This window comes from Syngnathoides biaculeatus, chromosome 22, assembly GCF_019802595.1.
Source record: "Syngnathoides biaculeatus isolate LvHL_M chromosome 22, ASM1980259v1, whole genome shotgun sequence".
Classification (NCBI taxonomy): domain Eukaryota; kingdom Metazoa; phylum Chordata; class Actinopteri; order Syngnathiformes; family Syngnathidae; genus Syngnathoides; species Syngnathoides biaculeatus.
The window spans coordinates 7,264,684-7,289,060 of record NC_084661.1 but is presented as its reverse complement, the minus strand read 5'-3'; the positions used below and the strand labels follow the sequence as shown (position 1 = coordinate 7,289,060).

At 41.9% G+C, this 24,377-nt stretch overlaps 1 protein-coding gene across 3 annotated transcripts in view; it reads right to left on the bottom strand.

Annotated features, from left to right (window-relative positions):
• The window catches only part of pemt (phosphatidylethanolamine N-methyltransferase), a 39,057-nt gene extending 20,254 nt beyond the window's left edge, over positions 1 to 18,803 (bottom strand). For 2 of the 3 annotated variants that reach the window (XM_061810397.1, XM_061810399.1), the window contains exons 1-4: positions 18,664 to 18,803; positions 18,294 to 18,402; positions 17,153 to 17,260; positions 9,298 to 9,413 (exon numbers count right to left, since the gene is read on the bottom strand). In XM_061810397.1, coding sequence (XP_061666381.1) covers positions 9,298 to 9,413; positions 17,153 to 17,260; positions 18,294 to 18,402; positions 18,664 to 18,686 — 356 coding nt within the window. In that variant the 5' untranslated portion in view covers positions 18,687 to 18,803. Of the gene's footprint in view, positions 1 to 9,297; positions 9,414 to 17,152; positions 17,261 to 18,293; positions 18,403 to 18,645 lie in introns of all 3 variants that reach the window. The other variant, XM_061810398.1, reaches the window with a different exon arrangement.
• Between the last annotated feature and the right edge of the window lie 5,574 nt (positions 18,804 to 24,377).

The window sequence follows — 24,377 nt, the reverse complement described above, 5'->3', positions numbered from 1 at the left end:
TAAAATTGAAAAATTTCTCAGCCCACCAACCAACAAAAATGTTACAAAGAATAGATACATGATACACTAAATTGCCCCTAGGTGTGATTGTGAGTGTGAATGGTTGTTTGTTTCTATGTGCCCTGCGACTGGTGGGCAACCAAGTCAGGATGCACCCTGCCTCCTGCCTGTTGACAAATAGGATAGGCTCCAGCACTCCCATGACTCTTGTGAGGATAAGTGCCAAAGAAAATGGATGGATAGATATAATTTAAATTGTGTCTGAAAATGAAGTACAACAAAAGTACGCCACTACATCACAGGAGCACCCTCTTTGATGCGGTTGGAAGATTTTTACGACCACACTCTGGATTATTTATATTTCTTGCGCAATGCAAGCAGGAGGTCAGAGATTTAGAAACCCCAAACCCTTTCGGGTAGTTAACAATGATCCTTTGATTACACCAACAAAATCAACAATTTCCTCTTTTTTTTGTGTACATTTTCTGACAGAGCATTATATCTCACCTTCTACATATAATGTACTAGTTAGTATTGTTAATAACCAAAACGTTGTCCTTATTTAAACCTCAACTGTTGAATTATTAATGGTTGCCTGAAACTCTCTCATCTCCAGATGGAACTGTGTTTTGGCCAGAATTTTGTCATTAAAAAACATAGTACGTTTGTTTCTCTGTTCAACACTTAATTGTGTGAGATGACCTACTTGACATTCTACTGCAGAATGTTTATGATTCCCATTGAGTGTGGCTTGCAGTCACTCAGCTACAGACCGCCAAAGTGCAGCAGACATCACGAGTGAAGGACACTTAGGTGCGGGGTGGGGGGGAATGCATTATTTTCTCTGCAGCTTGTTGAAAGCAATAACTGAATTTCTAAAAAGCAGGGTACTTCCAACTGATCAAAATGGCCCAAACTCGAAACTAGGTTTGAAGTTAATACGTAAAAAGTGGGTTAGGGGGTCTGCGCTGTGATTCTTATGGAGCAGTGGCTTTGTTATAAAGGAATTGCCAGAAAGATGCAGTGTGTTGTTGCATCAAATCAGACCGAAAGAACAACCGCTGAGCTATCTGTTGAGTCAGATGGACCCATACGAGGTACTGCTGGGATTGGGATAGGAAAAGAAATGAGAAACAGACCGCAGGGGATGTAGGCAGGGTCTTAGTTATATCTCTGAATAAGCTTGCATTTTCTGGAAAAATAGATGTGAGGGATGAATTAGAGGTTTCACAATAAATTAATCGGAACCTTTTTTGTGAATTTATTAAGTGCCATTGTTTAACTTAAAATTGCCAAAATCTTCTAATTTCAGTCTCTCAACGGTAAATGTTCTCTCATTTCTGTAGTCCTTCATAAAACCAGTCTGGTTCGCTTTTGTGTTTAGTAGTATAACAAAATGAGACATTTCCAATAATAGTATAACAAAATGAGACATTTGCAAACATCTGCTTTTACTTTGGAATGCAACATTCACCCCTGCTTTCAGAATCAGACAGCCAACATTTTATGGCCCAATCTAGGAATAGAATTAAAATCAATTTAGGGGAAAAAATAGTTTAAATCTACCACTAAAATTAAAATCAATTTAGGGGAAAAAATTGTTTAATCTACCACTAAAATCTATTACTGGAAGAATTACCATTATTGTGGCATTGTAGAAAGCACACAGTTTTAATTTCTGCTTATTAATATGAACACAGTGAGTAACTTGATAAGAGGCCCAAGTTTAATTAGTCCCTTGTCTTATTAAAATCTTGTCTACAGTTCATTTGTCTCGCTAGCCAAATATAGCCTTTTCTGTTACTTTACAATACATTGTGTACAAGAAAAATAGATGGGAAGTGGCATCATTCGTGTAATGGCAGCACAAAGAGAATAAAAATGAAATTGATACTGTATCTTTACATCGGAACCTGTCCTCTTTTAAGTTTAGACAGAAAATGTAAGTATCATGTATCTGCCAATATGAGTGGAGCGTAAATGGAGTACACAGAATTTGATTTTTAAAAAAAATTAAAAATTCTCATTCATGGGTGGTTTCATCAGACAAAAGAAATACATGTCTAAAATTTTTTTTGACAAATATGAACGAAGCGTCAAAATCCAATATTGTCTTTTTTGGTGGCTCTGTGGTGACATCTTGTGTTTAAGACATTGTAGACGTTTAAAGTTCCTAAAGTGGTTTTATCCAGTCTCCTTAGCCATTTACCCGAACTGGAAAGATGGGTTTAGACCCGTTTTGCTGAAGTAGATTACACGTACAGTGGATTGCTTAAAGGAAAGAATAATCCAGAATCAATTCCACCAAATAATGAATTTACTAATGATTACTATTCCTCCCAAATTCAACTTGAAGAATATATGGAATCTGACACAATGAATTTCTTAATATCAATGACTTTATTTGAAAAATGCAGCCCTATGGGGGCACAAACCAGTGCAATCTGTAGGCCGGTCCCAAGCCCGGATAAATGCAGAGGGTTGCGTCAGGAAGGGCATCCAGCGTAAAAACTGTGCCAAACAAATATGAGCGTTCATCTAAAGAATCCCATACCGGATCGGTCGTGGCCCGGGTTAACAACGCCCGCCCCCGGCACTGCTAACCTGCAGGGCGTCGGTGGAAATTCAGCTACTGTGGGTCGAGGACAAAGAAGAGGAGGAAACCGGATCCAGCGTCAGAAGAAAAAGAGGAATGCACAGAGCCTACAACTGAGTGTAGGGACTTTGAATGTTGGGACTATGACAGGAAAAGCACAGGAGTTGGTTGACATGATGATTAGGAGAAAGGTTGATATTCTGTGCATCCAAGAGAGCAGGTGGAAAGGTAGTAAGGCTAGAAGTTTGGGAGCAGGGTTTAAATTATTCTACCACGGAGTAGATGGGAAGAGAAATGGAGTAGGGGTTATTTTAAAGGAAGAGCTGGCTAAGAATGTCTTGGAGGTGAAAAGAGTATCAGATCGAGTGATGAGACTAAAATTTGAAATTGAGGGTGTTATGTATAATGTGGTTAGCGGCTATGCACCACAGGTAGGATGTGACCTAGAGTTGAAAGAGAAATTCTGGAAGGAACTAGATGAAGTAGTTCTGAGCATCCCAGACAGCGAGAGAGTTGTGATTGGTGCAGATTGTAATGGACATATTGGTAAAGGAAACGGGCAATGAAGAAGTGATGGGTAAGTACGGCATCCATGAAAGGAACTTTGAAGGGCAGATGGTGGTGGACTTTGCAAAAAGGGATGGAGATGGCTGTAGTGAACACTTATTTCCAGAAGAGGGAGGAAATATAGTGACCTACAAGAGCGGAGGTAGAACCACGCAGGTAGATTATATTTTGTGCAGACGATGTAATCTGAAGGAGGTTACTGACTGTAAAGTAGTGGTAGGGGAGAGTGTAGCTCGACAGCATAGGATGGTAGTATGTAGGATGATTCTGGTGGTGGGTAGGAAGATTAAGAAGACAAAGGTAGAGCAGAGAACCATGTGGTGGAAGCTGAGAAAGGAAGTGTCGTGCGGCCTTCCGGAAAGAGGTGAGACAGGCTCTCGATGGACAACCGAAGCTCCCGGAAGACTGGACGACGACAGCCAAGGTGATCAGAGAGACAGGCAGGAGAGTACTTGGTGTGTCATCTGGTAGGAAAGGGGAGAAGGAGACTTGGTGGTGGAACCCCAAAATACAGGGAGTCATACAAGGAAAGAGATTAGCGAAGAAGAAGTGGGGATACTGAGAGGACTGAGGAGAGGCGAAAGGAGTACATCGAGATGCGACGTAGGGCAAAGGTAGAGGTGGCAAAGGCTAAACAAGAGGCATATGAAGACATGTACACCAGGTTGGACACGAAAGAAGGAGAAAAGGATCTCTACAGGTTGGCCAGACAGAGGGATAGAGATGGGAAGGATGTGCAGCAGGTAAGGGTGATTAAGGATAGAGATGGAAATGTGTTGACTGGTGCCGGTAGTGTACTAAATAGATGGAAAGAATACTTTGAGAAGTTGATGAATGAAGAAAATGAGAGAGAAGGAAGAGTTGAAGAGGCAAGAGTGAAGGACCAGGAAGTGGAAATGATTACTAAGGGGGAAGTCAGAAAGGCACTACAAAGGATGAAAAATGGAAAGGCAGTTGGTCCTGATGACATACCGGTAGAGGTATGGAAGCAATTTGGAGAGATGGCTGTGGAGTTTTTGACCAACTTATTCAACAGAATACTAGCGGGCGAAAAGATGCCTGAAGAATGGAGGAAAAGTGTTCTAGTTCCCATTTTTAAGAACAAAGGGGATGTTCAGAGCTGTGGGAACTATAGAGGAATAAAGTTGATGAGCCACACAATGAAGTTATGGGAAAGAGTAGTGGAGGCTAGACTCAGGACAGAAGTAAGTATCTGCGAGCAACAGTATGGTTTCATGCCTAGAAAGAGTACCACAGATGCATTATTTGCCTTGAGGATGCTCGTGGAAAAGTACAGAGAAGGTCAGAAGGAGCTACATTGTGTCTTTGTGGATCTAGAGAAAGCCTATGACAGAGTACCAAGAGAGGAACTGTGGTACTGCGCATGCGTAAGTCTGGTGTGGCAGAGAAGTATGTTAAAATAGTACAGGACATGTATGATGGCAGCAGAACAATGGTGAGGTGTGCCTTAGGTGTGACAGAGGAATTTAAGGTGGAGGTGGGACTGCATCAGGGATCAGCTCTGAGCCCCTTCCTGTTTGCAGTGGTAATGGATAGGCTGACAGATGAGGTTAGACTGGAATCCCCACCATGATGTTCGCAGATGATATTGTCATATGCAGTGAAAGCAGGGAGCATGCAGAGGAACAATTGGAAAGATGGAGACATACACTGGAAAGGAGAGGAATGAAGATTAGCCGAAGTAAAACAGAATATATGTGCGTGAATGAGAAAAGTAGAGGGGGAAGAGTGAGGCTACAGGGAGAAGAGATAGCGAGGGTGGACGACTTCAAATACTTGGGGTCAACAATACAGAGCAATGGAGAGTGTGGTCAGGAAGTGAAGAAACGGGTCCAAGCAGGTTGGAACAGCTGGCGAAAGGTGTCTGGTGTGTTATGTGACAGAAGAGTGTCTGCTAGGATGAAGGGCAAAGTTTACAAAACAGTGGTGAGGCCGGCCATGATGTACGGATTAGAGACGGTGGCACTGAAGAAACAACAGGAAGCTGAACTGGAGGTGGCAGAAATGAAGATGTTGAGGTTCTCGCTCGGAGTGACCAGTTTGGATAGGATTAGAAATGAGCTCATTCGAGGGACGGCCAAAGCTGGATGTTTTGGAGACAAGATTCGAGAGAGCAGACTTCGATGGTTTGGACATGTTCAGAGGCGAGAGAGTGAGTATATTGGTAGAAGGATGCTGAGGATGGCGCTCCCAGGCAAAAGAGCGAGAGGAAGACCAAAGAGAAGGTTTATGGATGTGGTGAGGGAAGACATGAGGGCAGTTGGGGTTAGAGAGGAAGATGCAGGAGATAGGCTAAGATGGCAAAAGATGACACGCTGTGGCGACCCCTAACGGGACAAGCCGAAAGGAAAAGAAGAAGAAGAAGAATGACTTTATTTGAAACCCTGACCAATATAAATGAACAAAACTGTAATCAAAACCAAAACAGGCAAAAGTGTTTTTAACTATAAAGTTGATTATGTTCAAATTTAGAAATGAGACATCGTGAAGAAACACAAAGGAGCAATTACTGGATATGAAGGTCAGATTAGGAAGCAGAAAAATATCCCCTCTCAACTAGCTGCTTCCATTCACCCACTTTTCTACGCAAGGCACATGTCGAGACCGACAACCATTCAATCTCGCATTCACACCTCACTGAGTGGAAACTGAACAAACGCTGGCTGCACTGAAGTCAGGTGAATGCACAACTCCACCAAGAGTGGGAAAAAGAAAAGTTGTTTTAGTATGAAATAAATCATGAAATGCACTTCATTTAATCTTTTAAACTAACTAAATTGTCTCTACAATTTGGGTATGCTTACCTATGCATATCCTTGAAGTGACTGCATTACGACCAAGAGGACAAGCCCAATTTAATAAGAATTTAAATTCTTAATGCACAGGAGCAATTTGATTATAAAATGAAAACTGACATGTCACATAATGCTTAATGAAAATATCTGAAGTAATTCGCTTCCAAAGGCAGTTCCGCTTGGACAAACTGGCAAAGGTAATGTGTGACATATACAGGGGAAGTCAACTGGCTAGTTATGGTGCCCATTTTTCCATAAATCACCAATGATTTGCAAGTGTCAGCATAATTTATCAAGAGGAATTGTTACGGCAAGTTAGTCAATAAAACAGTAAAAGAAGGCTTTAGTTTTCCAGGCATGCCATCTTACCCAACGTAATCAGTTTGCCTTTAATGCTTAAAAAGGTTTTCCTAGTATTTATGTTTCCATCTTATTGGGTAGAAAGCTGAGGTCTTTGTTAATTTCTTTTCGTAGCCTTGTGAACAATTCACTGATGTCCTTTTTTAATGGGCATTGGCTAAATGTAGTCACATTTACGACTTACATTTTTAATAAAAGGTTTCAGAGCCCAGCATTGATCTTATCAACATTTTCATCTGACAGAGTAATTATTTTTTTATCAAATAATGAGGTCACTTGAGTATTGTTTGTTTTCCCTGTGTTCCCAAGTAAGGGACCACTGACAATAAATGGCAGAATTGCACTGTGGTGCATTTATGAACATTCATTACCATTACATTGTAAACATTGTAAACTTAAAGCTCAATTGTCGTCAAACGGATGATTTTTGGTATATTATTAATGAAAAACCCATAGCTAATATGGTCCCATTTGTTTTTTCACCACAAAACATGATTATGACATATACAGGTTTTTGTAACCCCCGCCATGAAAATCCTCTCAGGGATATGTTTTCAAGAAGCAGGAAGTGACGTAAAGGACAGCGGCCTCCCCTCGTGGACTCGTTTGTTTCCATTAGTTTTATGGGAAGCTAGCTCGTTGTTCCTTCGTATTAGCCAAAATGCCGGCTCATTGCATTGCTGGACATTTCCTTGAACACTCGGAAGAATGGAATTACCCTTCATAAGTTTGAAAGAGACCCTGTTCGTTGTGAAAAATGGATTGCATGGGTGCAGAGGACGAGAGCTTTGTGGGTTCCAAATAACAGGTAGGTGTGTATACAGCTCAAAAAAAAAAAATAATAGTTTGGGGCGGACTAAGTAATCGGTGTCTCTCATAACGTAACAAAAGATCCTCGTATGAAATGTGTCGATGTGTGCGTCGCCTAGCCAGCAATGTCTCGATAGTGTTCATCGCGTACTGCGGCGACTTTAAACATACCCCTAAAAGCAGCAGAGCTCGGCTCCACCTCCTCCTTATATGCCACCACGGACGCCGAAACTCAGCCACACCGGCTGATGCGCCGCGTTCAGCGGTCACAGCTTCTGCGAAGGCTGCGCGTCGGGCTTTGCGACGGGGGCAGCTCTGAAGAACCCAGCCGAGAATGCGTTACTCAGTCGCGTGCTCGCATAAAGCGCCCCGGCTCGACTGTGAGCACCCCCCTAAAGCAGCACCGCTCGGCTCTGTCATAAGCCACACCGGCCGGCTGCGATGAGCCGCGATGGCTCATCTCCGCCGCGGAAGTGGATCGGACAGGATGCAGTTTGGTCGTGATCGGATTTCATCTGAATATGGCTCGAAACAATAGTGTAATATTACCCTGAGGGCTTGAAACAATAGTGTAATATTGCCCCGGTAACTTCACTCGGTTGTGTGGTGTTGTCCTTTTCGAAAAGAGCTTCGGTGTCAGAAGGGGCGTCGGAAAAATCCGAATATCTCTGTTGTTTGGCTTCCATAGTAGCAGGCATTGTGCGTTTTCAACGGCAGAAGGGACGATGATGTCAAGGACAGAGGACGTGACTAATATGGCGACCACTTGGATGTCGAGGGACACTCAATTGTGCAACTTTGTCATTGATGACGCGCTCTCCGCTCACTTTTTTTTCGTATAGACATTGAAGTGAACACTGTTATATGTATTTTTTATTACAATATCTATTTTAGAATGTTTATAGGGATGGCAGTCCAACTTAAAGCATACTTTAAGCAATAAATGCTCATTGTTGCTTGAATCCAGGGAAACTGCACCATAATAGATAGAGGATAATTACCCAAAAGCATCGTCAGAGTGCGGGTTCCGTTTTGAAACAAAAAATATTCTTCAAACATCTGTCTGTTTTCTCATTTTTGAAAGTCTCGAAGAGTTAGGTAAATAAAAAGACTACAAATGAGTCCTTTGGTCAGCACTCCATTGATTTAGACAATTGAATCAATTATGCACTTTATGCAATTTAGCAGCATGGCAGACTTGTGTTCTGGTCATTATGGTAGTAATAAATGAAAATAATTACCTAGTCTAATGTTATGATGTAAAATAGTAGTCATGGAGTAGTATCAAACATGTTCCAGAATTTTTAATGTTCTGTGACAAAAGGTGATCAACCACTACAGGTTAACGAGGTTGAATCAAACCATATACCAAATATATCACATTTTCTGTGCCACTCTGAGAAAAATATTTCCAATAGGGTCTCATGTTTAGTACTTGGTTTATTTTGTGAGTCCATTTTGAAGTGGTATACATTTATACTGCAACATACGAGTACTTACTGAGCAATATGAGAGCCAATTGGAAACCTTCCAGTGGGATACATTGCTGTTTACAACCAAGCATGTCTTGTTCTTTTAAAAGTATTGTTCCTAGGCAACACAAATGGCCTTAGTGAGGAAGCATAAAGTCCTCAAAAGCGTGTAGTACATTTATATACGTTTCTATCTGTCCCCATTTTGATCTATAGTGCGTGGTGTTGAATCAAGGACAAAAACGTGATGCAAAAATGTAAGAAAATAAGAGAAGACACAAAAGAAGATGGACAACATGCTGACCTTGTGGTTTCCACTTCTGCCTCAAAGTTCTGAGATTCGGGATTCGTATCTCAGATGAAGCCTTGGTTTGGAGTTTGACTATACTGTAACCTATGAGCCCTGAAGCGGTCCATGGTGGAGCCTGCCTCTCACCCAAAGTCAGATGGGATAGAGTCCAGCACACTAATGACACGAGGAAAAGACTATGCAAAATGGATGGGTAGACAAAAAGGAACTAACAATAATCCCAGATGATAACAGTAGCCATTTGAAATGCATCAATTAGGTCCTAAATTGCTGTCACTCTTTGCACAAGTCTACAGCACTTAGCATTTAGATTGTGGTATCCTGGCTATATTGATTGAATCAACATAAGAGCAGAGGCTGTTCTACCTGTGGGTGCGGTACACATTGAGGAGGATGATAACGACGCCCAGGAAATAACAGGCGAGGTAGGGACTTCCAAACATCTTTGAGAGTTTCTGTGTCCGGTGCTCCCATCTTGCTACCTGAAGCAACAAATATCAAGGGAGATCATACCAAAAGCTTTCCTCTTTCCTGGGGAATTTTCATTTCCCCCCCATTTTTAATGTTGTACAGGTTTCATTTGTCTGAAAGAAAGTACAGGAGCAATATTGTATATTGAAATTATTTGAGATCAATGAAACAATAACTGCGTGGATAGCTTAGGTGCCAAACTCTAAACAACACTGTGGGTTGAGGATGTGCGTAGATGGCTGGATGGCAGAGCCAGAAAGGAAAAAGACGTTGTCACAGCAACGTGTTTCTTTTTCATCGGGAAGAAATGCATTAAAGGGAGAGAAAGGATAAAGAAAAAATGAACGGAAATAGACTTCGTGTGGTGATAAAAGATTGAATCTGGGTTTGCTCAGGTGGGAATAAACTGAACTCACATTTGATTATAACAGTGTTGGTGAGGAGTGATTACATGGACGGAATAATGTTCTTAAAGCATGTTCGGAGCATGATTGTGTCTGCAGTTATTATTATTATTGTTTTATGCTTTGGGACTACCGAAAGTAAATTTTTACAACTGGAAAACTACCCACTCTGTTACCAATGATGTGTGCTCGGTATGGTAACAAAACTATCATGGATTAAATAACAGAAACCAAATCACATCCAATTCATGCACTTTAGATAAAAAAATGCATTTTTATTTATAATACCATGAAACATACAATTTGTAACAAAACAGGCCTCTAAAGTCATACAAAATCTTAGAATTGCAGTACAACAGTGTACATTGTAAAAACTCAGTTTTGTGAGACTCAAGAAGTTCTATGTGCTGCTTTTTCGCTGACTATTTTGCGCCCTTATTTTTTTGCGACAGTACTCCAGTTGAAAGAAGGACTACTCTCAACAATGATTTTTAAGAGAAGAATATATGTAACTGAGTGAGAATCTTTGGGTGTGATAAAAGACCCATACATGACAAGAAACAAAACTCCAAAAATGTTACAATTTAGTAATAATGCACAAGGCCCTGTTATAACTCACTTTGTCATGCAAGTGTGGTTTGCATACTTTAACTCTTTTCAGATCATAGAGTAGTCCTGTGAGATGTGGTTAGATGTTAGATCCTGATTTGGTAATTTTATATCTCGATAGTATCTGTATATCCAGATCTATTTTACAATAAAATTAATGGAATTGTTTTCCTGCTTTTTCCATGTATTTTCAAAACACATTTTTATGTGAAACAGAAGAATGAATAAGAAAAAAAAAAAGAATTCCAACAAAGTGCAAAGAACTCTTCTCTCATCCCTTCAAAACTTGACATGTAGAATCTTCTATGTATCATTGTGCAAAGAGTAAGGCATTGTGGAAGCTAGTCAGAGGTTTGAGGGTAGATTATTATTTGAAAATTCCATTTTACAATTACGTAATCACTATTCAACAAGAAATAGTTGAGCGCACTGATTGAGAACACAAACCATTGACTGATCAATGCAAAATGAAATTTTCCACCTTTCATGATCTTCCAGCACCAGAGGAGAAAAACACAACAAACCCATGACTGCATTACATTATCCTTTGTAAAACATTGGTAGGCTCGTTCCTTTTTAGTGAGGCAGCATTGGGAATTCAATTCCATTAAAGCCTAGCTAAATGATTTACCAACTCGCCAGTGAATGATGCCACGCGCTAAAAATACTGTTCGTGTGCTGACAGACAACTGATTCTGTACTCCAGTCACTAATCAAGCGATGTAAATAGCCAACTGCAGACAAGGACCTTGCAGCTCACAAAGACAAATTCAATCAAGTCTGAAGTAACAGGCTCCTCCTGCCTGCCCACCAGAACACTTTGCTCTGACTATGGTTTTGATGTTACCAACAGAACTCATCAGATCCTTGAATATACACCCTGGCCTAACAATAGAACTAAATGACAGCCTGTAAAAAAAAAAAACGGAGTCTACGTAATATTATACTCTCCAGGCATAGATCTACTTGGTAGTTCTATGCATTAGGTCAATTTACAGCAGTGTTGAATACGGAACTGAACGCAGACGTGCTCAGCCAATCCATGAATTCATGCGTGGACGTATGTAGCGGGCTTTGTAATGAAGGGAGACTGGGAACAAAAACATAGATCACATGCACGCTCTGATCAAATCTGTCCCAATTAGAACAGCGCTCGCTGACTGAATATTCAAACATTTGGAGCGACGTGAACATTTAGTGAACCACAAGACTGCCAAACAATATCTTATTCCACAAAAAAAAAAAAAAAACCAAAACCTACAGATCCTTGAGCAAGTTCACTTGTTTATAATGTAAAGTCAAAGCTAAAAGATTAAGAGCAAGCACAGTGCAGCTCAGCAAAGGTCCACAACTTCACTGCTGAGACCTGGAAAATACCGAATTGGCCAATTCTTTGTTGCCTAAAATAAGGCCCTTGGCATCAGCCCCAATATGAAAGGGATCCGATTCTGAAATCGGCTGGGAAATGTCCTCAATTCATACGGCGTCTGGCCAGGTCTAGAGGAAGCTTTACAACCTTTCTTCTTCTTCTCCTTTCGGCTTGTCCTGTTAGGGGTCGCCACAGCGTGTCATCCTTTTCCATCTTTGCCTATCTTGTGCATCTTCTTCTCTAATACCCACTTTCCTTTCTTTGGTCTTCCTCTCACTCTTTTGCCTGGCAGCTACATCCTCAGCACCCTTCTACCAATATACTCACTCTCTCGCCTCTGGACATGTCCAAACCATCTAAGTCTGCTCTATCTAACCTTGTCTCCAAAACATTCAAGTTTGGCTGTCCCTCTAATGAGCTCATTTCTAATCCTATCCAACATGTTCACTCCAAGCGAGAACCTCAGCATCTTAATTTCTGCTACTTCCAGTTCTGCTTCCTGTTGTTTCTTCAGTGCCACAGTCTCTAATCCGTACATCATGGCCAGCCTCACCACTGTTTTATAAACTTTGCCCTTCATCCTAGCGGAGACTCTTCTGTCACACAGAACACCAGACACTTCCCTCCAACTTTTCCACCCCGCTTGAACCCGTTTCTTCACTTCCTTACCACACTCTCCATTGCCCTGTATTGTTGATCCCAAGTATTTGAAGTCATCCACCCTCGCTATCTCTTCTCCCTGGAATTTCACTCCTCCTCCTACGCTCCTCACATTCATGCACATATACTGTTTTCTGATTTACTTCGGAAGGAAGGAAACTTTACAACCTTCACATTTCAAATTTGACAGAACTACAGGCATTATAGTCCCTAAAATTGTGAGAACTCTCTAGCACCAACAAACATTTGGATTTCGGGTTTTAGATGGACTGTGTCCTCCATTCCCATTAGTAATTAATTAAGTAAGGCTGCTCATAGGTGGGTGGCATGGTTGTGCAACTGGTTAGAGCTTTGGCCTCACAGTTCTGAGGACTGGGGTTCAGATCCCGGACCCAACTGTGTGGAGTTTGCAAGTTCTCCTTGTGCCTGTGTGGGCTTTTTCCAGGCACTCTGGTTTCCTCACACATGCCAAAAACATGCATTCATTGGAGACTAAGTTGCCCATAGGTGTGAAACTGTTGTCTGCCTCCATGTCCCCTGCAATTGGCTGGCATCCAATTCAGGGTGTACCCTGCCTCCTGCCCGATGATAGCTGAGATAGGTTCCAGCATCACTGGGACTCCCTCCAGGCAGCTCAAAACACCACAGACTGCCACAAAATGGCTTCCATCGATCGCCTACATGCCGAATCGAAACTCCTTCCGGTACATGAGCACAATGTTATGCTCACGACACAATATGCGTGTCAGTGCTACCTCGCCGGGCATCCTAATCACGAGATGACAAGCAAAGAAGCGTGCCCCAGAGTGTTGCGCAAAAACGTTCGAGATATCAAGCCATCGATCGAGCAGTACATTCATCGGCCGGCCATCGATGCAGAGGACGACAGGCGCGGCCTCTTGGCGAGCCATCGAACCGCCGTAGCCGATGGGATTACCGGCTACAAACCCAACATCGTGTTGAGCGGCTACCCACCTCCAGTAGCCAAATCCAAAAGACAACTCCCACGGCCTGCGAAATCGACGCTATCGCAACTCCGTTGGGGCTGGTGTCACAAGGTCAACAACGATCAGCATTGACTCGACAACAACATCATCGATAAATGCCCATTGAGTGATGTCACGGCCCATGACACGCATCATATCTTCAACTGTGCTCAAAAATCGACCACGCTGACAGCGGAACACCTGTGGAGCGGCACGGCTGATGTGGCTCACTTTCTGGACCTTGATATGGAATAACGACCGTTACTAGGCTCCCGCACTCCGTGACTCCGAAAATGGATGGATACTTATGGGTCATTTTCAGCTAATCTGATCAACAACAGCAACTGAAACAAACAATGAAAAACAAGCTGTGAGGCCAAAGGAAACAACATAATCACAAACTAATGGGAGAAAAGTGGCGACTTGACATGGTTTCCAAAAGCATCCCAAAAACTTCTGCCTGAGGAGTGTGGGTACATCTCAGGTCACATGTGTCTTTAATCAGTGTTGACTCCAGCGACTGAATAACCATCACACAAGTAAGTCACAAAGTCATTGCTTACATAATTGATGTGCATGGGTATCTTTTCCCAGACTGAAGCAAATACACAATATGCTTAAACATTTGAACACTGATACAGATCTTTCCATTTGGCAGTCATTTGAGGCGATGCTTCAACAAACTAAAAATACATGAACACTGCAAGCATATTATGCTTGTTTTACTAGTCAAAAGGTTCACTCTTCAGATAGACTATAACAGCATTAGGTAGAGCACCTGGTATAGGACTCCACCAAGACAGCCACCTTTGTGAGGATAAGCTGCTTGGAAAATGGATGGCTGGAAAAAGAATACAAGGTTGCATTTATAGGGGAAGGGGGGAGGTTATTTTTTTTCTCCTTTCAACTGGCGGTAGCAAGAGATGGGGACAGAATGAGCTGATGAGTCGGTTCCTGTGGATTTAGGTCACCCAGCATTATAGCCTCAATGACCGAGAAATTTCCTATGCATGGAGATGGTCAGGTGACGCTTAATATGCCGCTTGCTCCATGGCCACATATGGACAGGACGGGAAGCATGAACAAGCGCATCCCATTTGCTTAACCAAGACTGACCTGTGCTCGGGAGGGTAAAACAAGGCAAAGACATTTTGTTCACACTTGGAAAAAAAAAAACACAGGCATTCAGGGTTATCTCCGAGCGTGTCCGGCACAATTGCTATAAATCTAGGGATGCACTTCTCAATCAATTAAATATTTTGGGGTTAAATGATGAGACGCCTTATTTTCATCCATCCATTTTCTGTGGCGCTTGTCCTCATTAGGGTCGAGGTTCACGGGTGAGTTGGAACCTACCCCATCTGACTTGGAGCGAGAGGCTGCAAAACTCTGGAACGTTCGTATGTAAAAGTGTATTTTTTGTTTTACTTTTTAAAATTGAGACATAAATATTACAGTTTTACTGGGGTGATAACTGCACAATGCATCGCGGGCCATCCCATCGTTCGTGGTCATAAATCGGTCATGGAGGTGTCACTGAAGGATTTTCAATACTTATCTTGAATAATATCCATCCATCCATTATCCTAGCTGCTAATCCTCATAAGGGCCGCACGAGCGGTGGAGCCAATCCCAGCTATCTTCAGGCAGGAGGCTGGGTACACCCTGAACTGGTTGCCAGCCTATCAGAGGCCACTTTGAAACAACTATTTGCACTTAAAATCACACCCAGTGGCACTTAATGCATTTTTTGGGGATGTAGGAGGAAACCGGAGTGCCAGGAGAAAACCCACGCAGCCACAGGGAGAAAATGCAAAGTCCATACAGGGGGGAATTTAACCCCAGTCCACAGGACTGTGAGGCAGACGGTCTAACCAGTCGTGCCTCCCCTTAAATATTATTCAACGAGCTGACTAAACCCATGTACATTTAACAAGGTGCTAGTTTGGAGATTCCATGTAACCTACAAATTTTTTTTTAATTTTATCTCCACTTTTGTTCTTTTTGGGGGGGAAAACTACTTTTAAGTGGCATCATCAAGCCTCTCCAAAGCAACAATATTTTAAAACAAGAGATACTTTTCCCGGATTAAATGTCAGCCTTGATGAAACAAGCAAGCGCAGGACGACCACCGAGTCCCTCGCACTGAAAATGCCAGCTTGATATCCATCTGACGCTCATCACCAATCATATGAGATCGACGAAGGAGTGGATTTGACTGAAAGCATTTATTTAGACATGCCAGGGCTCGTGTTCATGAGCAACCTGTTACCCGTCTTTGAGTGGGGAGAATGAAGTGAGGAGCTGAATGGAGCGACAACTTTGCAGCGGAAAGAGTGGTAATTCGGCCGTGAAGGCTATTTTTCCATCACCCACACTCGTCTCCTACTATCGGACATGTCCGTTTCCAAGAAACTATTCACCCATGTTTAAAAGATGAAATAGGAATGGATCCTTGAATTAAAACAAAAATAAATAAATTAAGTGCCAGTGTCTGTATTTTTGTGCCACAGCACTTTAATTTGCTATTAAACAACGAAATTTCTGAGTAAGGAAGCAGTTTGAGTGTGTAATGAATCAATCAGTCACTTGTTAATTACTTTAAATCATTAAAATGTACATTTTTGAGCATAGCAAGGCTTTCAGTCAAAAATAATTACAGTCTGTGATTCAAAGTAATTGTCTTTTAGTTCTCCAATTTGCTTCCTCACTGGAACACACATCCTTCTGACAAAATTTTGTCATAAAAAGTAATAAAACTTTAAAATTAAACACTGAAGTGAAATCTCCATTATTTTCCAACCATTATGAGTTGTAGAGGTTTGAAAGATGACTGGGCAGGAAACTGTTTCTCTAATCCACATTATGCAATTTTCAAAAACACTCTTGATGGCTTGCCAAAAAACATAAAATATATATGCAGTATATACGGTAGCAGAAGAGGGCTGAGGAGCTTCAGAAAGTTGTGCAATAGATAAAAAGTTAGCAGGCGCAAATGTTTAAAAACACCTGGGAAGAGGCAATAATAGTGTCGTATTTCTTGCAATTTGCGCAAAACTCAGTGTAAAGGAGCTTTTTGCTGACTACAGTGAGTGTGAGGAATAACCCAGGAAACCATGCAAGCATCCAGTGTTGTTCACGTCATCGAAGCGGGCTATACTCTAACGCTAACCCAACAGCTTGGATTTCTTTTCCCACAGGGGCTTTCTGGAAAATAACCACTAAAGAAAAAAAAAAAAATTCACCGTATTCAAGTTTTATACCCAGTAAAATGTTCATTTGAGTCACTGTTGATAATGTTCAGAGATTCCTCCCGCATTCTGTTCGTTAAATACGCTAAATGGTTCATTGATGTGAATGTTGTACAATGTTGTTTGTTTTCATGTGCCCTACAACTGCATGGCAACTAGTCCAGGGTGCACACCTCCTAAAGCCACTGTCTAAACACTGTGTTGCATCAAAAGCTTTGTTGATGTTCGTCACTCACCCTTACACACATTGCAAGTATTAGATTATTTTATTTTAAATTTAGTTGGTCAGAAGATCAAATATATACTTGAGAGTATACATTCATAGAATCTGTCAACGCTAAATCACGCAATGACCAGTCTGTCAACTGCACACCTTGCTTATTTTTTATTTTTTGTTTTTAATTAATTTTGGATTGACACACAGGTAGGCTGCGACCAGTGCAATATTGCAAAACAAAAAGATGCACTTACCACATTCCAGAATAGCGGATTGAAAATAATTGCAACCACAGCAATGTGGAAGTTGGAGTCATGAAAGTTGACGTGTTTTAAGATCTCCTCAAACACAGCAAAGTCCATCTGAAAGGAACGAGAGACAACCATGTAATGGAAAGAGGTAAGAGGTACTAATTATCGCTTTCCTGTTGATTCCCTCTGTGTCTATGTTGATGAGGACATGACAATGCCTTAACATGATTTGATTGACATTATTTGGTTTCGTAGAATACTTAATGGGGGCATAATGTGGAAAATTTACTTTGTTGTCCGCTTCTGAAAATGTGCCTGTGATGCACTTTTACACTATTGTTATGTAACATTGTGATCATTTACATGAACATAATAACCAGTCCACACCGAATTGGCCAGTTGTGGCTTTGTGCAAGCACCATAGAACTGGAGTCTGGGCACAGAGGGGTGAAGAAGAGCTTCATTAAGTTTTGTTGGATGCAGACATTACTGCAACCTTATAATATTTGCTCGAGATAAGCAGAGTTGTTTGTTTGGTGACATGTCAGCGACAACATACACAGTCAGTGAAGTCTAGGAGTGTGCGACAGGTCACCATTTCAAATTGCCTGCTTTCACCACACATGAAATGGGGTTTGTTAAAGTACTTTCCCAAACATATTAGTAAAACACATGTGACCTGTTTCAATTATGAAAAAAAGAAACACGTCCACTTTAACATTTGGACTTACAGTACATTGCTCTACCCCTTTTATTTCGTCTAATTAGTGTTTAATTTCCTGGAGTCGTTGGAAAAGGCATTGTTTGCTTTCTAAATTATCCTCTTCGACCTGTCGTTAAAAACTAGCCTACTCTCTATTGAGAAAATTGTGCTTTTCTGATCAAAAGGCGAATCGGTAGTCAGGCTAGTATTACAGTATTACTTCGCACTGCATATAAGGAACAGATTGAGCGTTCCTTTTATTATTTTCATACTTTTATTTTGACACGGATAAGCGGACCGGATGGATTCCGGCTGTCAAGCTGCTTTCTTACGGTGACTTAATGGTCAGTGAAGGGTAGCCAGCTAGCTTTACGGAGCAGTTTCACGGCTACCAGTCGAAGTCATAAGTATAAATTATGCGTGTAACTGTTTTAATTTTACCTTGGAGTAGTCAACGTTGCCGAGGCCTCCACAACAGTCGAGCACGGGATTGTTATTTTCTACCGGATTGTTGCTAGCCCCGCCGGCTGGACTGCTAGTCATAGACTGTCTGTAATACAATACCGACACTATTAAAGATACGTGCAAAGACACACATGCAATATTAAAACATTGGCAAAAGTGAGCAGCATTTTGTCAGTGCTCCACGTGCACAGTTAGCTTATCACCCGTTTATGTTGCATTATGGGAAATGTAGTCGTTCGTTCTTAAACAAGCTCAAGTCAATCAAGCAGGTATTTGTTTCGTTGAAAATAAACAATGCAACAAACGTCAAAATAAATTTACAAATTACCTCACACCCTAGCTATACCTGTCACTCAGGATAAACGACATCGACCATTTCTGCTACTTTGCAGTGGTAATAGAGTCGTAAACAGCGACATCTACAGGCGTCGTTTATAAATTCAGCAATCAGATGGGATTTTAAAAAAAAATGCAGCCCTATGGGGGCCCAAACCAGTGCAATCTGTAGGCCGGTCCCAAGCCCGGATAAATGCAGAGTGTTGCGTCAAGAAGTGTATCCGGCGTAAAAAAACTGTGCCAAACAAATATGTCAATGTGTGGGACTAGCTCATCCTGACAAAATACATCCATCCATGCATTTTCTGAGCCCCTTATCCTCACAAGGGTTGCGGGAGTGCTGGAGCCTATCCCAGCTGTCATTGGGCAGGAAGCACGATACACTCTGAACTGGTTGCCAGCCAATCACTGCGCACATAGAGCCGCAATCACAATCACACCTCGGGGCAATTTAGAGTGTCGAATTAATGCATGTTTTGGGGATTTTGGAGGAAACCAGAGTGCCCGGAGAAAAGCAACGCAGGCACGGGAAGAACATGCACACTGAAGAAATAAATGTTTTGGTAGAAACAAATGTTTAAGTGTGACAATGCTATTTCCATAGGAAACCTAAATACTGATTTAACCGATGGCTTTCAACAAATTGTGCAGTTACCGGTGCCATCAGGCTCGATGCCAATCAAAGCAATGAAATCAACAACGGTGCCATCAGTCCACAGAAAATGATTGTCCTGGATGATAACGTGTTATTATGGAATTAGTGAAACCCATACCACCCATACACCCAATAACTGATGATGACCCCTCCCTCCCTTTCTTTTTAGAGGACATGATTCTTCATGACATTTGTATGTATACACATTTGGCTAAGGGAACAATGGACTTATGTTATTCTTTCTGTTTTATCCATCCATCCATCCATCCATCCATCCATCCATCCATCCATCCATCCATCCATCCATCCATCCATCCATCCATCCATCCATCTATTTTCTTCACCGCCTATCCTCACAATGGTCGCGGCGAGTGTTGTAGCCTATCCCAGCTGTCAACGGGCAGGTGGCAGGGTACACCCTGAACTGGTTGCTCGCCAATCACAGGGCACACCTAGGGGCAATTTGGAGTATCTAATTAATGTTGCATGTTTTTTAGATGTGGGAGGAAACCGGAGTGCCCGAAAACCCACGCAGGCATGGGGAAGACATGCAAATCCCACACAGGCGGGTCCGGTACTGGACCCGGCTCAGAATTGTGAGGTTAACGCTTTCCAAGGCCAAAGTTGATCCACCGTGGCGCTTCACAACATGGCATTTTACATGAATAAATGAGAAACCACAAATGAATAATGTGTCTGAATATGCGCTTGTAGAGGGTTCAGAAACCACCTCTAGTCAAATGTTTATAATAAACAAACCCCCATTTTTTTATGATAATAACTACTTTCTGACAGTGACTGTGTATCGCTTGTGCCGACTCAGATTTCCCGAGGTCTGAGGCCGGTAACAAGATGTCAAAAAACAATTTTTTTCAATCCCCCCCACCTCTGTTTAACCTTCTGTCCTTCCGAGTCATATCATCATGGCTCCTCCCATGATCTGCCTGGTGTAAGCAATTGTGAAGAAGCCACCCCATGTGGAGGCAGCCTGGCAGCTCCATGACTCCGCATGTTGTCTCCTCATCAGCCCGCCAGATGCAGGAGGAGTAAAATGAAGCGAGCGTGACCTCCAGCCAGCAGGTGACAATCATGGCCGTAATTGAGACACACTCCCTCTACTTGCTTCTATTTTTTGGCTCTTTCTCCATGTTATAATTCCATCTCTCATGTTCGATTAGGCGTTTCCTCCATCCCTGTGATTTTCCAATGATTGACCCCCTTGAAGTATACCTGGCAACAAGTCCTACCTCACAGTTATTGTATTTTTTTCCCCCCTACATAAACAATAAAAGGTCAGCATTGGGCCTAGTGTTTAGCATGTCTACCTGACAATTGTGTGCGTCCTGATTTGAATTTCTTTCCTGTGTGGACTTTGTCTCAAACAAATACCTACCCCCCCCCACCACCACCACCACCACAACCATCATGACGCCGCACTCCCAAGTTTGAAGGCCACTTCACTAATGCAAAAGTGACATTAACTGTAGGTTAATCGGTCCTGCCTTGGAGGTGAGACACAAAGACGATGACTGTTAGCCAGTCAATTAATCCATATAAATCTAATTAATTTAATTAAATCAGCACAAAATCTAGTGACAAACTAAATGATTCACCCTCCTTCCCCATTATCCATGTATAAATCTCTGTATGGGACTAATTGCATCAATTTTGCAATCGATGCAACGTGTGGGGTATTTTTGATACGGCTGTATAACCACCTAGGGCTGTTGTAGTACAAGGCACCAACTAAAGCAGCACTGCGACTTTGTCCTCTTTAATCCGTTTTATTGTTTTTCTCCCATTAAAAATGTTTTACTTCTTTGTATTGAAATGCTTTTGATCATGTAAAGCACATTTACACCTTGTGTATGAAATGTGCTCTGTAAATAAATTTGCTTTGGTTTGCTTTTATCGTGTATGTTTACACACTGCTAATTTATTGCACTGGACGGTGCCTATTTAAGCATATTGTCATTGACATTGTTTTTATGGCATTGAAGGGCAAGAAAAAATGTGGAGGAGGCAAGGCAGGGGTGCAGGAATATGAAAACACATTTTCAGTGATTTAAAAAAAAAGGCAAACAAGGATCGAGGGGGTAACGCTATATTGACAAATGTTCTAAAACCTAAATGAAATATAACAAAGGGGGACAAATCACTCACTACTACATGACTGGACCAGGATACATGATGTGAGACAAGACTACCTTTAACAGTCGACAATAAACCGAAGACTTCAGGAAGTGGAAGGCATGTGCATAGACAGATCTCAAGTGGCTCTCAAGCACCAGCTCTTTTGCCACGAATGATGAATGATGAAGTCTCTTTTTCCCGGCAGTCCATTCCTCGAGTGGATGGGAAAATCTATCACCCCCCCAACCCCTTTACCCACACCCCCCATAGACTTTCCGATCAAGGTTGTCAGCACCACTGAACTTCTGACATCTGCAAACCTTCAATTGGACACAAATATTCTCAAATTCGACCCCCATCCCCACAACCCCCACTAGTTTAAAATACAGCAGTCACAATTTATGACAGCTGTCAGAATGAGTGAGCGCACAGTATTTTCCCCGGGGTCAACCCTAATACCTAATTTTTCCTCCCCTGCCCTTTTGATATCCTTCATCTTCACAGAAATATTCTCAAATATATCTCAATACAAAGTCTATAGAGTGAGATACTGAACGTACCATGCATTTATGGGCCTCACCTACCCATCCCGGATCATCACAAAGTACCATGCGTCACTTCCCTGCAGGGGGACTCGCGACAGCCTGCCCAGGTTATTAACACGTTTTCTAAACTGCGTATGCTAATCTTAAACGGCGTCGCCAAGAGGCTACCGGGCACAGCGACAATATCAGGCTGCGAAATGGCCTTTAATTTTGTCCATCAAGAGATGCAGAGCGAGAGTGACTCACCAAGTCGGCATTCAATTGGGTGACTGAGTGGGGATTTGTGACCATAAAATGTACTCATCGCTCATTAATTAGAGTGTCGTTCACCTCAAGTAAGATACAAAAGACAACTTTTCATTATGACCCTTTCATAATTCAAAATACAGTGAAGAAAATGAGTATTTGAAGACCTTGCTATATTGGAAGTTCTCCCACTTAGAAATTATGGAGGGGTCTGAAATTTTCATCGCAATGTGAGATTTTTTAACAATTGATTTGTGTGATACAGCTGCAAATAATTATTTGAACACCTGTCTATCAGCTAGAATTGTGACCCTCAAAGACCTGTTAGTCCGTCTTTAAAAGTCCTCCTCCACTCCATGTATTATCCTTAATCAGATGCACCTGTGTGAGGTTGTTAGCTGCATAAAAACTGTTGACGGGTGATCTCATACGTCTCTGCACTGTTCTGTGTAAATGTGTGTGTCAATAAAGTTCTTCCTCTTTCCGGTTCCATGGTAGGTGAACTGAGCAGCGTTTCTTCCTCCGTTCAAAAGATAAAATAACGAAAGTTAGTCCACACAGAATGGCTGCGGCAACTAAAACACCCATCCACCCCATACAATCACTAAGACTCAAACCTGGAACATGGCCAAGACCAAAAGACAAAACTGTACAACTTCACATGGCTGGAAAGGGGTACGGTGAAATTGCCAAGCAGCTTGGTGAAAAAAGGTCCACTGTTGGAGCAATCATTAGAAAATGGAAGAAGCTAAATAAGACGGTCAATCTCTATCGGAGTGGAGCCCCATGCAAGATATCACCTCGTGGGGTCTCAATGAAAAGAGCTGAGACCACTGTTTGAAAGGTGACTGTTGGTAATACACTAAGACGTCATGGTTTGAAATCAGGGATGGCACAGAAGGTTCCCCTGCTTCATCCAGCATATGTCAAGGCCCGTCTTAAGTTTCCCAATGACCATTTGGATGATAGAGAGGAGTCATGGGAGAAGGTTTTGTGGTCAGATGAGACCAAAATGGAACTTTTTGGTCATAATTCCACTAACAGTGTTTGGAGGAAGACAAATGATGAGTTCCATCCTAAGAACACCATCCCTACCGTGAAGCATGGTGGTGGTGGCACCATGCTTTGGGGGAGATTTTTCTGCACAAGAGAGAGGACGACTGCATTGTTTTAAGGAGAGGATGACCCGGGCATGTATTGTGAGATTTTGGGGAACAACCTTTTCCCTCAGGCAGAGGATTGAAGATGGGTCGTGGCAGGGTCTTTCAACATGACAATGACCTGAAGCACATAGCCAGGAACACCAAGGAGTGGCTCCGTAAGAAGCATACCAAGGTCCTGGCATAGCCTAGCCAGTCTCCAGACCTAAACCCAAAAGAAAATCTTTGGAGGAAGCTGAAACTCCATGTTTCTCAGCGACAGCCCAGAAACCTGTTTGATCTAGAGAAGATCTGTGTGGAGGAGTGGGCCAATATCCCTCCTGCATTGTGTGCAAACCCGGTGAACGTATTATTTATTTGCAGCGGTATCACACAAATAAATCGTTTGAAAAAAACATACAATGTGATTTCTGGATTTTTCTTTTTAGATTATCTCACAGTGGATATGCACCTATGATGAAAATTTCAGACCCCTCCATGATTTCTACTTGGAGAAATTGCAATATAGCATGGTGTTCAAATACTTATTTTCTTTACTGTGCATCTCTTTAAACAGGTTTTTTTGATTAGAGTTATTTTATTTCTTCACTTTCTTCATATTTTTTTGGACACAATATTGCACTACTCACACAAAGGTAGGAATATTCAATTATTCAGATTTTGGGTGAAATTTCAATCATGTCAAATGGGTTCCACTGCTCAGTGACTCACTGTTTATCACAGCATACCAAAATACAGCCCTCTTACCTATGTTTACTTCAACCTCTGAAAATATCAGAACGATAACGACAATGTTACGGACTTGGTGCACGTGATTCATAGTGTACCGTATGTGGATTCCGTGTGAAAAGGTAGATGGACACGTGTATTCCATCCCAGTTATTCCAGAGAAAAATAAACAAAGCAATCGCGATCTCTCAGTGAGTAATGCGCTCATGTCTGTCACGTCTAGCGTTCGACTCGCCATTTGTTGACGTCCGTCAGC